The sequence below is a fragment of the Ambystoma mexicanum genome, chromosome 8 (genome assembly GCF_040938575.1).
Source record: "Ambystoma mexicanum isolate Mex_15411 chromosome 8, UKY_AmexF1_1, whole genome shotgun sequence".
In the NCBI taxonomy this organism is placed as follows: Eukaryota; Metazoa; Chordata; class Amphibia; order Caudata; family Ambystomatidae; genus Ambystoma; species Ambystoma mexicanum.
Window position 1 is genome coordinate 637614155 of NC_090929.1, and position 15219 is coordinate 637629373.

The 15219-nt window shown below is 45.0% G+C and overlaps 1 protein-coding gene across 1 annotated transcript in view; it reads right to left on the reverse strand.

The window, feature by feature from the left end:
• The window catches only part of NOL9 (nucleolar protein 9), a 717932-nt gene that overhangs the window by 588193 nt on the left and 114520 nt on the right, over positions 1 to 15219 (reverse strand). Inside the window, exon 2 of the mRNA XM_069610369.1 lies at positions 7027 to 7246. Within this exon, the coding sequence (XP_069466470.1) occupies positions 7027 to 7246 (220 nt within the window). The remainder of the gene's footprint in view (positions 1 to 7026; positions 7247 to 15219) is intronic.

Here is a 15219-nt window from a genome sequence, read left to right on the forward strand (position 1 = left end):
GGGCAGGAGCTAAAGGACATCCCTGTTTTACTCCACGTTCTGATGGAATTTCTTCAGACAAGAGGCCTTGCTGGCTCAAACACACTCGTAATTTGGTGTTCGTGTGTAAAGCAATTACGGGTTCCAAGATCGAAGGAGGACAGTTCCACTCTTTCAGCTTTGACCAGAGTTTTAGTCTGTGTCAAGTCGACGAACGCTAAGAACACTTTTGGGGCACCAGTTCTGATGATACTTTTGATAATGTTTAATAGGAGAATATTCACCTATGTCCCGACGCTTTTCTGGAAGCCCGTTTGTAATGGGTCGTTACTGGGCGAAGCTCTAGCCCATTTCTGAAATTTGGTAAGCCGTAGGGTCGCAAAGATCTTTCCAATGATGTCTAAAAGAGCAATTGGGCGATAGCTTGCAGGATCTTCTCTGTTGCCCTTTTTAAAGATCGGGACCACCACCGCATGGGACCAAGATCTCAGTATTTCCTTTGCTTTCGCACACTGGCCGAAAATCTCGCTAATGAGGACCGTCCACTCCTCAGGGTGTTTTAAGTCGATATTGGTCAGGCCATCAGTGCCTGGAGCTCTTGATGATTTCAGTAATGATCTTTTAATATCCTCATCTGTTAAGTCGACCCACAGGGCCTCCGATGGTGACTCTGATGTCTGGGACCGAGTTGAGGGGCGTTCAAACAGGTTTGTAAAATGACTCACCCAAGTCGCTTCGGACAATGAGTTTGATAAGTAGGCGTTGGTTTGAAGATCTGTTTTTTTTTTTTTTATTAGTGCTCAGAAATCTCGTGATTTCTTGCTAAGGTCTTTAGCATTTCCTCAGCGTCATTCTGGTAAAGTATTAACTTATGGTTTTTCAGCCACAATTTGTACTTCTTCGCCTCTACATAGAGAGCGGTCCGATTTTCCTCGATGTTATTAACTTTGACCAGTCTTTTAATTTTCCTCAGATTCCTCCGTTTGTCAACCAAGGTCTTATTATATTTGTGTTTGTTGTGTTTTTTTTTTAAACCAGTCCTCCCTTCTAAGTCAGTAGAAGGGGCACGTAATTTAATATGGCTGTCACTTCCGAGATCATTTTTCCAGCCACGTGGGTTTTGTATTTCTCTGTTAGGTCTGTTATTTCTGATGCCGTCAGACGGAGACGTGTCTGCTGTTTATTCACATCAAGGTTCTTCTTATAGAGTTTTTTTTGTTGTTGGGGATAACTGGAGGCCCAGAGCAAGGACAGCAAGCTGTGGTCGCTTTCCTTGGTCCTTATTACTTCAAAGGTCGAGATGAGGGGGGGGGGGGGGAGCAGGGTGTGGGCGACGAATATATAATCCAAGGTTGCCTTTGAATTGGCACTTTTCCAAGTAGGAAAATAGGACTGATCGTCTTGTATCCATGCCACATTATGAAAGTTCTGTGAATTCATTAAATTCAACCAAGCCTCACCCTGTAAGGTGCTGTTCATTTGTTTATTTGCGTTTTCACTCGAGTTGGTACATTTGGCGTTTAAATCGCTGCAAATGATTATACGAGTTGTCTCATACTCCACGTAGATTTTGTCAATAACGTCCACCACAGAAGCGCAAAAGTTTTCATATGTGGTTCTTTACGGGTTCCAATAGAGGTTGATGATAGCCAGCTGCGTTGTAGTCCAAGATTTTGAGCCCATTTCAAGGTGTTGCCATGATAGGACCGCCAATAGACCATAGGATTCCACACGTTTTTTTGTGATGGTAATCCCAGTGCCAAAACGGAACGCCAATAGAAAAGACCAGAAGACGGGCGGCCTAGCGCACCTTGAACAGCAGGGGAGGTCTCAATGGAGAAACCGTCGGGAATCGGCTTCTCAACCAGCCAGGTCTCTTGGAGGCACAAGATGCCGAAAACCCCCAGGTCTTGGCTCTCTGGTTTTGTCAGGTGCGAGTGGCCTCTAGTGTTCCACGACCCCATGTTCAGAGTTTTGGCTGGTAATGGGACGTATTCTTGTTGTCGTTGGTCGTGCGGAGGTCTGTCTATAGGATGTCGTTGCAATCTCTTGGCTTGGTTGTTAACGAGTGATTGAAGCCACTTCCAAAGACCGCTGTGTGGCCTTTCGTCGTTAGATTTTTTTCGGTGGATCGTTTGGAAATACGTCCTGGGTACATGATGCATTGCATTTTATTTTGTTCGCCACAGCGTGAGTTGACATTGGCCTGTTAGGTTGGCCACTTACAATTTTCGGATGTTCGTTGTCCCTTTCAGATTTCTGTCTTTCCCTTCCTCGTTTATCGTTCCGGTGGTGCCGGTAATCACGGTAGGTTTCCGATCTGTCGGATTGCAACCTGTTTGTTCGATGTCGTGGATCTTCCGGAGATCTCGGCTTAGTGTTCCATCTCTTATGTTTGTACAGCTCTTCTGTTCTTGATGTATATCAGTGCTTTATAGCTGCTGTTTCATTACCTCTTGCGGGTCCTCGATTCTCTATGTTTATAGCCGATAATTCCGCAGGCCCATATGTTCAAGTTCGGTGTAGACTTCCTGAGTCACATCTCGCACTGAAGAGGCCTTTATGTGTAGGTACGCTTTGGCTTTCTGATCTCTATGGTAAGGCTCGATCAGAGTAAAGTCTTCTGCGTTCAGTGATCGAAACTTTGCCAAGCAGTTTGAGTACCATTTTCCTGTTTAGAACCATGTATCTGTCTTTACTCGATAGTTGTTCCAGTTTGAAAGTTTGTGTAGCCCCAGTTTGCTTGCAGGCATGCAATTGATGGCTATCAACCTGGGCATCATATCTTTCTTTCGTCCCATCAGGAGAATCTGGTGACGTGTTCGTTCTTGGGCGAAGTTCACGACTTTTGCTTGCTTGGCATGGAGGCAACGGGTCGGTTTCCTTGTCTATTGGAACCCTTACTTGCGGATTCATGAGTTTCTTATCTGTGGAGGGCTGCCCATCTAAAGAGGTCAGCACTGAGTCCGGAGTTGATGCAGAGATCTCGATACTTTCTGGTATTTGGTCTGCTGACGAGACAGCCTCTGAAGGGCCCAAAGGCCCCTCTACAGGGTCCAGATATTGGGTGGTATCCATCAACGAATTGTCCGCCATAAAATCTTCAACTGTTATTGGAGATTTAGAATGGTCCACCACCACACAGGGCAACTGGTGGGTGTCCCGATGGATAGTAGAGTTACTGGGGACCTTAGATCGAGACTTTGTCAAACAGCAGGGCAAATCGGCTGCCCTACTTTCGATTGAATCGCGAGGCCATTTGCTGCTAGGTGTAATGTCACTTTGCGTTTGTTGTTTGCCACCACTTCACGGTTTGTTTTTGTTTGTGGGGTATGCACTGTAGGTTGCGAGCTTGTGGTTTGTGCCACTTTGATATTTGACTATCACAGAAAGAGCCATCTCCAAATGGAAGTTGTCTGAGGATGTTTGTGTTTCTCTCTATTTTGTTTGTGTCAGATGAATTAACACCTTTTTGAGAATTTAGTTGTTCCTTAAGTGCCACGAATCTTGATTCCCAAAGAATTTGTTGTTCTGAGCTTTTTTGCTCCAAAGCCGTTATGTATCCTTCCACGCAGATTACCTTTGAGTGCATCATAGCTATGAGCGTGGTGTTATCTTTCAAAGAGTCATTTAATGCCTCATATAGCTTTCCAAATGGGGCCAAGGCAATTGTCACTGCTGACATAATAGTCAGAAGGTCAGGTTTTTTTGTGGGCGAGTCCTTTTGGGTTGTCGCTGGTATTTCACTCAGCCTTCTGTTTCTCGGCGGTGTGCATCTCGCTGCAGTACAGTGGTGAGTTGGTAATGACTAGCACATTGGAGTTTCCTCCTGATGACTGGCTTCTCTACCCAACGTTCATGGAAGAGAGTTTTCGTCCAAACATGGCATAACCGTGGCAGTCCCCTGACTTTCGCCAGTATTACCGATTGGAACCGGCCATGCTTCCGCTCCATGTTCCTGCAAGTTGGGGCCAGCGGGATGCAGATTAAAGATGATGAGATGGCCGTCAGTTGACAGAACCGGGCGGGTTGGTGACAGGTCCAGCATTTCTACATTTTTTGTAAGAGGGAGGGCAGGCTTCCGGTAGTTCTGTGGGAAGGCTGTGCTTGGAGTGTGTGGAGATGTAGGCTCTTTCGGTGGTTGTATGTTTCTTATTGCAGTACTTGGCACAGCTGTATGTTTCAAGGTTTGATGGTTGGGTAGCGTACTTTTTAGTGTTACATTTTGGGAGGGAGTTGGCGAGGTCTGGTCGGCTAAAAACTAGAGTAACAGGGGATACCAGGAATATCCAATTACTGTGACCTGGCCAGGGGAAAACGAGCGCAAAATTGACATAAAAAGGTCAGAGTAATAAAGTGTTCCGGTGGCCACTGTTGGTGTAGTTACAAAACCTACAAACTCATACTAAATTCTGAGTACATACAGCAACCAAAAGGTACATGCGTCTGTTGTATAACAATTCTTATGAGGTGAAACAATTAAATTCAACCCAAAAGACGCTCAATCAATTAAATATTTGTAGTTTATTAACATTTATTAAATAAATCACTAGAAAAAGTCATATTTTAATAAGAACATACATCAACATTAGTATCAACAATATTTCATGTGGAACAGTCCCTCCAATTCATCAATGGACTGATCTGATACACTACTCTCATCCATAAATCACATCCAACCACACTACAACCATACCACATACATACACTCATCATTCAAAAAATCAACCGCAATCCGTACTATGGTAAAACAAATTATCCTCAGTAAAATCTCAAATATAAAACACCATTATACCGCATCTAATCACTTTGTAGTACGAACCATTAATATGACACCGAAGAGCCTATTCCATGTTATTATGGACTTTCTTGGCTCGGGTGGATTTGATTTTTAATTTTGCTAACAAATAACAAAACATCCCCAACCCGACATATTTCTTTCTGTATATCATCCAGTAGACAGAAATTCTTCAGGGGCACTATGGTCCAGCGGAGTCAGATGGATTGTACATAGAAAAGAAGGATTTTTGTAGAATACACCAACAGAGTCCACATTTCGTATTCTGTGGTTTTGTAATGGGAGTACCCAACAAGGGTGGTTCACAACATCGCACCAATGGGAACACCACGTCACCACGAGATCACCTGGAGTCCAGACACTAATTTTTTAGAAGGACCAGCCTTAACCTATGTAGAATGGTCAGCCTCTTTTCAATCTCTGAATGAGTCTTGATCATATCAAGGAAAAACTCTTATAATACAATAGTGTCAACCACGATAGCAAGGTTAGTCGTAACCATGAAAGTATAGAATTCTCAATAACTAACTTCCAGCGGACATCCAGGGTGGCCGCATCGATCCAATTGGCCGCTGTATCCACCACATGCCCACCACATCTTCCGCGATTTATTTACTGGGGGCGTTTCTTGTATTGCCTCCAGTATTTCAGCGTCAGTCAATTCCAGAGATGCATCTAGTTTAGGCTTATACTGCTTCCTGAAGAAGGCTTTTAGGGCGTTAGAAATCAGTGGTTTAGGGAGCGATTTCTTCCACGTTTCGTTTATTAGGCTTAGCCTGACTTTTGCTCAGGGCTTTTGGTGCGTTGAGAACATTTACTGGAACTTCTCCCTTTTCAGTGGATGTCACAGGGCGACCGCCCCCTTTCCCTCTTTTTGTATAGGTGTTTTTTGTTTTTTTTCCACAGGAGCAGTCGTTTTCCTGCCATTTGAAATAGACAAGTCTGGGGCTTTCCCTGGGGTAGTTGAGTTCGAAATGCCCTTGCCTGAGGCGTTCCTTGATGGACTATCGCTGTGTGTGCCCAAATCCCGGCCCGATTTCGAAGGCTGGGATGGATGATTTGGGCAACTTACCAAATTCCTTTTGGTAGTTTTGGTTGTTTCCTACTGATTCCTGCGTCGACAAGGGCCTCTATACTCTGCGTGGATCGGGAGGGCCCCAAGGCGCTCACAGCAGCACTGCCTGGTATAGCTGTTGGATCCCGCTGAGCTTGGCTCGGGGATTGACAGGGCTGGGGAGTCTGTTCACATCTGGGGCCCTCCACAGGATTCCGGTCTTGATACTCCTGAGCGCCGTGTACAAGGACTTTCTGTCCAATGACGGGAGCTTTCAACGAGCCGCTCAAACCCCTGCGACCCATGTCCTCCCCCGCCATCGAAGCAGGCACTGGCCGCGAGCATCCTACGCTGGTCTCGGCCAGAGCACCAATCGCCAGTGCGGCGGTTTGGCTACTGCGGTGGGAATGAGGGGGGGGCTGGGGCGAGAGTCACCTGGATGAGCAGTTTGGGCGCAACTACCACCGCCGACAGGGCCCCATAAGGGGACCGAGGGGTAGCCATGTCCATGCTGCTCCCTGAAAATTCCAGTTCGCCCTTGGGCTAGTCCACTTTCGCGGCCTTCTTTTTCAGGGGTTGAATCCGACTCCTGGAATACGTCACCCGACTCAGAGTCAGATTCAGAATAGCTCTCCATAGTCTCACACGTTGGCAGCCGTAAACAAGGGAAAATGTCCTGTGTTGCCCATGTTGCGGCCAGAGACGGCCTGAGTCTTACCTCACCGAATGGGTGATTTCTTCTCTAGTAACGTGCTGTGGCTTCTCAGGCGACGCAGATCTTTTTCGGCGCCCGGGGCATAGTTCTTTCTAGAATTCATATCAGTCTCTGGTTCCACGACGACGGCAGCGCCGGTCAGTTAGCCAGACTCCATCGGCTGCCAGGGACTGCAGACAGCTCGGCGGACCGCTCTGCGATCCAAGTGAGGATTAAGTGGATCCTGCCACAGCAAAAGACAGCGATGAAAGACTTCCTGGAAACTAAGGCAAATTCTCGTTGAGACTGCCAAGGACTGCAGACACCTCGGCAGGTTGAAGATTATTCTGTGGTAACTCCCAAGAGCATTATGATAGGAGGTCAGGGTTAAACCAAATATGCAAAACATCATATGAAATCCTTGCTATACCAACATCATGTATATGCAAATTCTACCAAGAGTCCAAAATGCTGGTAAATAACATACATATGTGTGCTTACCAAGTGGAAGATATTCCCGGAGCATTGCTCTCGCCTCTTTTCTGGTCTCCTTTTTGGATTTTTCAGACTTTCTGTGCGGTTGTGCTTCGATTGTCAAGGCATTGTGGGTGTGAGCAGAGTACAGACGGTAGGACGGCTGGCCATCGTGGACTGCAAATCCAAACACCTGCACGCTGCCATACAAACAGGTCATGTGACACTTTCCTGTGAAGGTCAATTTCTAAAAGAAATGTAAAATGTATGTGGTTTACAGTCTTTCAATTCACATTGGACTGAAGGTAACAATGTACATTTACAGATCGTATGCATCTCGTTGTTCGAGGAGTGTTTATATTACTCTTTTTCTAAAGAAAAATGTTATCTATCGGTTTTTTAAAAACACGTAAAGATTAAAAATAAAAAAACTGAAACTTCAAGAAAAAAAAATATACACACACACACACACACACACTAAAAGGCCAATTTTTCAGAGCAGGTAGCACGATGCAGGTTTGTAGTTTTTTGTAGCTGCCAGGTGTGCCTTTTACACCACTACAGGCCAGGCTGCTGAAATATATTACGTGGGCTTAGGGGCAATAGGTTCACTAAGCACAAAAAGGAGGGGACTTGTTTGGGTTTTGTGTGGCTAGCTACCTGTGAAACACGAACACACAGCAGTGTTTTCAATAAACCACTGGCTTTGGAAAATGATATAAAAAGCTACAAAAACGAGTGAGCACATCACAGCCATTGTGAAATGGAAAATTCAGAACCATCAGAATACAGTCACCTAGTTCATTTAAAATAAAACATTATGAATCATGCAGGTGTAAACATTTAAAGTTGGAAGTCACTGGATCCCTTTGGTAGGCACCTGCAGAAAGCACACCATGTCTTCCTCACCAAATAGTCAGTCACAATCGCCAATGGTTACTGGCAAGTAGACATTTTGACGCTTGAATGCGACAAATTAAAGTAGTCTATACTAACCAAATGAATAATATGGAGCATATGATGCAGATCTGTCTCCATTAAAATTGTGTTCAATCGGGGTGGCGGCTGTTCCAGCGGCCAGTAACTGCCCAACAGCCCTACTAATAGGCAGAGAGTAACAAGGGCCATTACGGAGGGCTAAAGGCTGTGAGCACTGCTACAGCCCGCCACCTGAGGATGTAACCGCCACTAGCACATGGTGGCAAGGGCCACGTTATTGGAGGGTAGTTGCGGAACTTTTACCATAAGCTACAAATAAGATGGACACAATGGACAACAATCTGGTTCCAAGCAGAGCCCCTTTTCCATTTACATGGCGGTAAACTGATCAGCAAAGTAAGGACGTTTGGGAGGCAACTGCAGATGGTTGTGGGAAAAATTGTTTATTTACGTTTACCACTGAGGGAATTTGGTGCGGGGAGGAGAATCGAGGGGGGTAGGAGGGCGTGGGGCACTAATCACTGGAAGTATACCATTTTACTTGAAGGTTTATTTTACGATAATCAATCGTCTAGTCAACTCACAAACACCGAACGTTCAAGTGCCATATCCATGTAAATGCTCAGATTTGAAAAGCGATTATTGAGAGGAAATCAAGTTATTTTCCCAACTTCAGCCACTCCGGTCAAGTGAGAAAGCCAGCAGTAAACGCGGACCCCTTTCCTTGTTTTAACTAGTGTAACCACATTACCAAACTCTTACCAAGAAGATGACCCTTGGACAAAGAAGTAGATCTCTGAAGGCCTGGTAAGACTGTGGCAGAATAACTCCCCAAGTGTGCGATTTGCCAGGGTCTAAGGGTGCCTCAGCCCTATTGGTCTTTACATTTTGTGTAGTTAAAGCCAGTAGATAAAAAAAAAGTGGCAGTGGTAGCATGCAACACAAGGCTATTTAACGTGAATACACTGAAGACCAATGGTAATGCACAACAAGAATTGTATTCCCTGATGGATCACATGCGACACTGATTCAACATGCTGCATCTCAGATTCTATGAATCCCCGTTCATATATTGGGATTCTATATATTTTATTTATGTACTGTAATTAAGTCCCATGCAATGGAGTGCCCAAAGAGGCACATGGGGGGGCGGGTGTAACCCTGAGCCAGTGAGCCCAATGGGAGGTGGAGGGCATATGATGGCTCCACCCTTCCTTGCTGCCACCGAGTCACATGGTAGTGGAAAACGGACAACAAAACCAATAAATAAATAATAAAAAATAATTTAAACGATTTTAACAAAACAAAATCACATGGGCCAGTCTTGAAGGTGTTGAAGCCAGCTGTTTTTTTTTGGGGCACCACAGACATACCCCGGACAGAGCAAAACTTAAGCCATTACTGTGGCTGTTATCCAGTAACCATAGTCATGTTTAAGGAGGTGGTGTGGAACAAGAGATTATTGGTTGTCATGCACACGAGTGCCCATAAGGTCATGCAAGCTGCTGTCTGAGGCATAGTTATGTCGAACTGCATGCCCCTCAGAGCGCCATGAAGGTGTGCTTAGACGCCAGAGAACCAGCACGGTCAGGTCTTAATTGCATGTAATGGAAAGGTCTGCTAATGACAGTAATTTGTGACATGCGGGTAGGCCTACCGGAATTATACAGGTCTTGAATGGTGCTTTAAAGCCAGACCCAAGATCAGAGCACATTCTGTTCAAGGGCTCATTGGTAACGTACCTGACTAAATGTTTCATACTGACTTCTGTAGAAGGCTCATTGTGTAAATGCCCTGAGGTTTCTGTGCTCATAGGGCCGCAATGTTGGGACGGGGATACTATACCAGTTTCTCGAACCTATTTCTGCACAGCTGTATGGAAATACACCAAGTCTGCCACTTAACAGTTCGGCTGAATACTCAGTGACTGTCAGAGCCTCATTACATACGTAACCCACACATTTAGGTCAGCTGAACGCGGTTACAACAAGCTATCTCGGTTTCAGTTCAGCACTTCCATTGTGACTGATTATGTATAAGAGCACAGTGAACCAGAATAGTCATAATTAATTTGAGACAGATCTGGCTTGAATAAGAAAAAAAGGTCCCAAAAGGTATATGCAATGGATGGTGGTGTGACATGGTCCTTTGGGTTTCTTCTTGAGACATCTAGCAGGGTGGTCAAAGGAAAGGGGGCGGGGCAGCGACCAGTGGTTGATGGGACCAGACAGGGGTGTGGTTATCACACCACCCGACATCTGAGACAAGTGGTTTGTTGTCAGGGAATAACAACTTGTGTTTTGTCCACAAGTAGGCTCTTGAATCAGTGCATGTTTATTGGCCAGTAAGCCACTAAGCGGCAGTGTTGTTCAAAAAGTGAGAAAGGATCAATTGTTTACACTGGTCACTGACAGTCTGTTTAACATTACATTCATTTTAACATTGCTCATAAAACAAGGTATTTCCTGCAGTCACGGTTTAGCAAAACTGCCTGTGGTAACCCAACTGTTAGATTTTACTGAGGCAGTGGCCAGTGTATGTCTGCGTGCGTATACACACACACCATTATCCCAATGGGGGTACAGCTTCCTACTTCTGTCCACCGAGGACATTCCAGCCACATTTGAGCAACCAAGCACATTGCAACAAAATTAGTGCGCCACATTAGCAAGTGGCTGGAAGCCTTCACTTGGTTTGTCTATCCGTGCTCAATCAGGAGGCCAGTTTAAGGCTTGGACTAAGCCAGGTTTAATTTCTGCTTATGAGTCAAGGTCTGTGTGCACGCATTTTGTACCTAAAACGATTGAATGTGAACTGTTCATGCAGTTTTTTCTCGTGTGGCTTTGTAAGTATAGAACCTGTAAGGAAGTCATGATGTGACCAATTGTGATGTAAGTGAGCTCTCAAAGTGTTTAGTTATTAAAAACCCGCCATGTTGGGGAAAAAAAATATATGATGAAAGTGCTACAGTGCTTGCTGTTTGTAAGGAAGAAGCATCATGCAGACAGATGAATCAATAATGGGATGGTTCTGGATAGTAGTATAATGGAAGTTGGTGGGTAACTGTGATTCAAGTCTTGTAGCGTTGTGGTATGAAAGTGCACACATTTAGCATATGCATGTGCAGTTGAAAGGTACGAGTGCACACCTAGTAACTCCGTTTCTGACAACTTGTGATAATTATAGGGTAACATATCGTGTGTTACATTTACTAGACCAAATAACACCCTAACTGGGCTTAAGTTGGTGAATGAGCAATGTGGCATTGGGAGGACATCGCCTGTTCTCATTGGGCACACTTTCTTTGGAGCTCAGAGCCATGGATTGTTAGCACCTGCACTTGAAGTTGCGGGCTTTTCGGCATGCCTCCTACTGCCACTGTTAGAAGCAAGTATTTTGCAACCACGTTTTGGTTGCTCTACTGCTTAAATGCTTTTTCTGGGGAACCTTTTAGATGCCATTTTTGATTGACTTCGATCACAGGCTGGTACATACCATTTACTACCCCAAGTGACACTGGGATGCCCTGAATTTTCCGTTCCTGATCACTCAAGACCCATTCACATACACGCACTGAACTATCTCTCGTTTAAATGAGGATCTCTCTCCAGTTCCCACTAGAAATTCATGACTAGTGTGAATATTTGTTCATTTTTCATCGGAAGAGCAGGGACTGTGTAACCCTAAAGAAGGTTGGGCGACAAGCAGCCACATCATGGGGCTTGTTTTTTAGCTTTACAAAATGTGACACAGCAAAGTGTAACAAGGAGATTTACTTACAGGGCAAGTAGATTTCTTGAGCATTTTGTGCCTTGGACAAGTACATTTTTGAAAAGATTGCACACCACTACAAGGGGTGGTATGGTTGGGATCCCCCGGCCACCCACACTTGGGTCCCATCACAGGCCACAGTCAGTCGTGCTCCACTCAGACATAATACTCATCGCCCACTGCTCCTCCCAACCCCATGTACACGGCTTCAATGCTTACCAGCTAGATTTACACCTTCTAAAACCCATACATAAACATGCAGGATCAAAAATGCTATTGGCCCTTAATGGTCCTACATAAAAGAGCCAGGACCTTGCGTGAGATGGTAACCCCATGCAAACATGTGGTCAACATCAACCTTCAGTGTGCCTGCATGCAACTCCTACAAGCAGGAGAGCAACCTATGTGCAGATACTAATATACCGCAAGATGAAGCTATTGAGAATGTACAAGGGTTTTTGAACCACAGTGCGGTACAACAAAGGGTTCCGGCGGAATTCATTATTGAACTTACGAGTATTGCCCTGAGAAAAAGCTTCCTCCAGCTTTCCAACCAATATTAACTTCAAATTCACGGGACAGTGATGTGTGCGGCTTTCGGACCAAGCATGGCTACACTATTCATGGCAGCCTTTGAAAAAGAGTTCATCCTTACAGATAACAATCGATATAGACTACAGATTACCAGTTAGTACAGGTACATAGACGATATTATCTTTATATGGAAAGGGAACCAAGAATCCCTTTCAGACTTCTTGGAATGTATGAATGGATTTGACCCTACGATACAATTTACCATGGAATTTGACAAACAGTGTATACACTTCCTGGATCTGGCTATTAAAGTAGAATTGGGCCACTTGACCTGTACATTATACAAGAAAAAGACCGACCGAAACACCACGTTGCACTAGTCAAGCTTTCATCCTAGGTCTTTTAAAGAAAATCTATCATATAGTCAATTTCTACGGTTTGAGGCGAAATTGTACCTCGACAATTATCAAAATGCCAATGCCTTGAGCACCGATCTAAAAGTGAGGGGTTAACCTAAAAAATTGGTCTCCAATGCACAAGAGAGCAAGGTTTACACCTAGAGATGCTCTGCTAGAACCCAAGGAGAGAAATACACAGGATAGACTCATCTGCGTTACAATTTACAACCCCAATTCATTTCAGATCAAGAAAATGTTCAAGTATTGGCCAATGATTACTACATGTATCCTAATATATCATTACCATTGTTTGCTTTAAAGCGCTCGAAAAACTTAAAGGACAAACTTGTCCACTCTAGATCCAAACAGACTAGATCCAACACATTTAATTGGGATCCACACCCACTCAAGGGGCATTTTCCACATGCAAAGCCTGTGTATACCACCAAAATGCTTTCATTCCAGATTGAGATCAAAACATGGGAATTAAGATTCATGTGAAACTGTAAAACGTCCAACGTGATATATTGCAAGGAATGCCCGTGCGGCCTGCAATATCTTTGTCAGACGACAAGGGCAGCCCATGTTAGGATTAATGAGCACAGGTCGAGAATCAGGTGCAGAAACCATACGGCACCACTAGTCTCATTTCTTGGAATATCAACATTCGCCCGATGACCTTAAATGGTGGATCATAGATGCAGTACGCAATTCACTTAACGCACAAAGGAGTTTACTTAATAAAGATGCATGTTGGATACATCGCCTCAACACAGTGGAAAAGGGTCTTAATGAAGAGGTACCGCTATTTATGAACTAGTCGGCTCATTACCCTGTTGTCTACTCATTCAGTGCCGACAGGTTCAGCATAGAGTGTCCGGTATCATTCTAGCTCATTGCCACCTGACCACTGTGAGCCACCCAGTTCCCATAATTTAACATTCTTTATTCGCAGGTTCAACTTATACCACCTTAAATGTTAGCCTGCATCATGCACGGCATCAGCACCTGACATTACTTTCCATGAAGAGGTACCGCAGGAAAAGAATCTGCTCTTCTCCTTTAAACTTCCTCAGCACGCACAGTATTCAGATATTTAAGTGCTTTTCCACCAAGTGCAGTACCGGTCACTGACAGCACTCCTCTCATAGCACAGCCAACCGCCACCATCAAGGGCAGGTTCGCCTTAGATACAGCAAGATTTCTCCCTCGAGATTCACTGTGTGGTTGCAATAGCGACCCAGCCAGAGCTACAAACACCACCTCACAGGACGCAGACCGGCGAGGAAGAACGCATCGTATACATCCACTTGGGTTAGTAACAGAGCGGATACACGCAGCTGCACCAATTTGGAAATGCATCCATTCCATGCTCAGCTACCCCCAGAACCACTCTTAGCTTTATCTACCTGTCTTTGCAGATCTTTGACCCACGTAGGGGGCAGGCTTCCATGCGACTACAGCCATCCCGTTAGTGACAGCTACCAGACACAAATAACCATCTGGTACAAGGGTACAAACCACCCTCCCCACCTTCAACCGCTACATACTGCACAAAGGTAGGTAAGAGGGACCTAGCTGGTATAGTCCCATACTTTTACTATCAATGCGCCATTGAGCTTACTTTTATTAGTTCTTCCCATTTTTCATGATTATCCAGCTTGTAGAAGCCGCCCTGCTGCCACAACCAGCCCCCAAGTATGTGAAGTGGTCGAGGTAAGCAAGGAGACAGCTGGGTATGATTAATGATATATTTATTGTCGGCAGGTTAGTGTATGCGGACAGGCCCCACCAGCTGAGGCAGTAACGGACGCTTCTGTTTGAAGCTCCGTTCCGCATGCCGTCATTGCATTCCATTCACCCTTTCATCACGAGAGGCTCGCGCAGAGTCTCGTGATGAAAGGATGACTTGATGCTACAGTATGCCTCCACGTTAGAGACTCTCCCAGAGTCTGAGATACCCAAATGAGGACTGCTTCCCTCCTGGGTAAGCACAATACCTGTATTGGCCTCTTTCTGTACCCCCAGAGAATGCTTATGTTTGCTTTTAAACTCACTACTTTTAAATAATGGGTGATGGGAACATGAGGTCACTATCTCCGATTTGCACTCTTGTGAACACACTTAAAGGAATGGTTTGGTCAGAAAATATTATTGTCCCTATGGGTCGGCCATGTGGTTTTAACCATAATTCGATCGATCGTACAAACATTTCCTATGCACCTTGCCCTATTTTTCGTCTCTTGAACACAAGCAAAATCAGGCAGCAGGACGCGGCCATTTTGTGATAATCTTATCACTTTCCGCATCGCCCTGAGTGACCTGCGTTTGCGGCACTAAATCATATCCCTCGCCCCCGATCCTGACATCACTAGACGCGTACCGTCCATTTCACAACGCCAAAGCACGTCTCGTGTCAACAATCTCTGCGCCTCAGCTACTGACGTGTCGCCATGGAAACGGCAGGAAGCCTCTTTCCTCGACTATAGCGTTTCACAACACACAACAGCAGATTTTCTTTTCCATTCCTCTCGCTGTATTTCTTGGAGTATTCTGTGACTCGTTTCTGTGCTCCGGT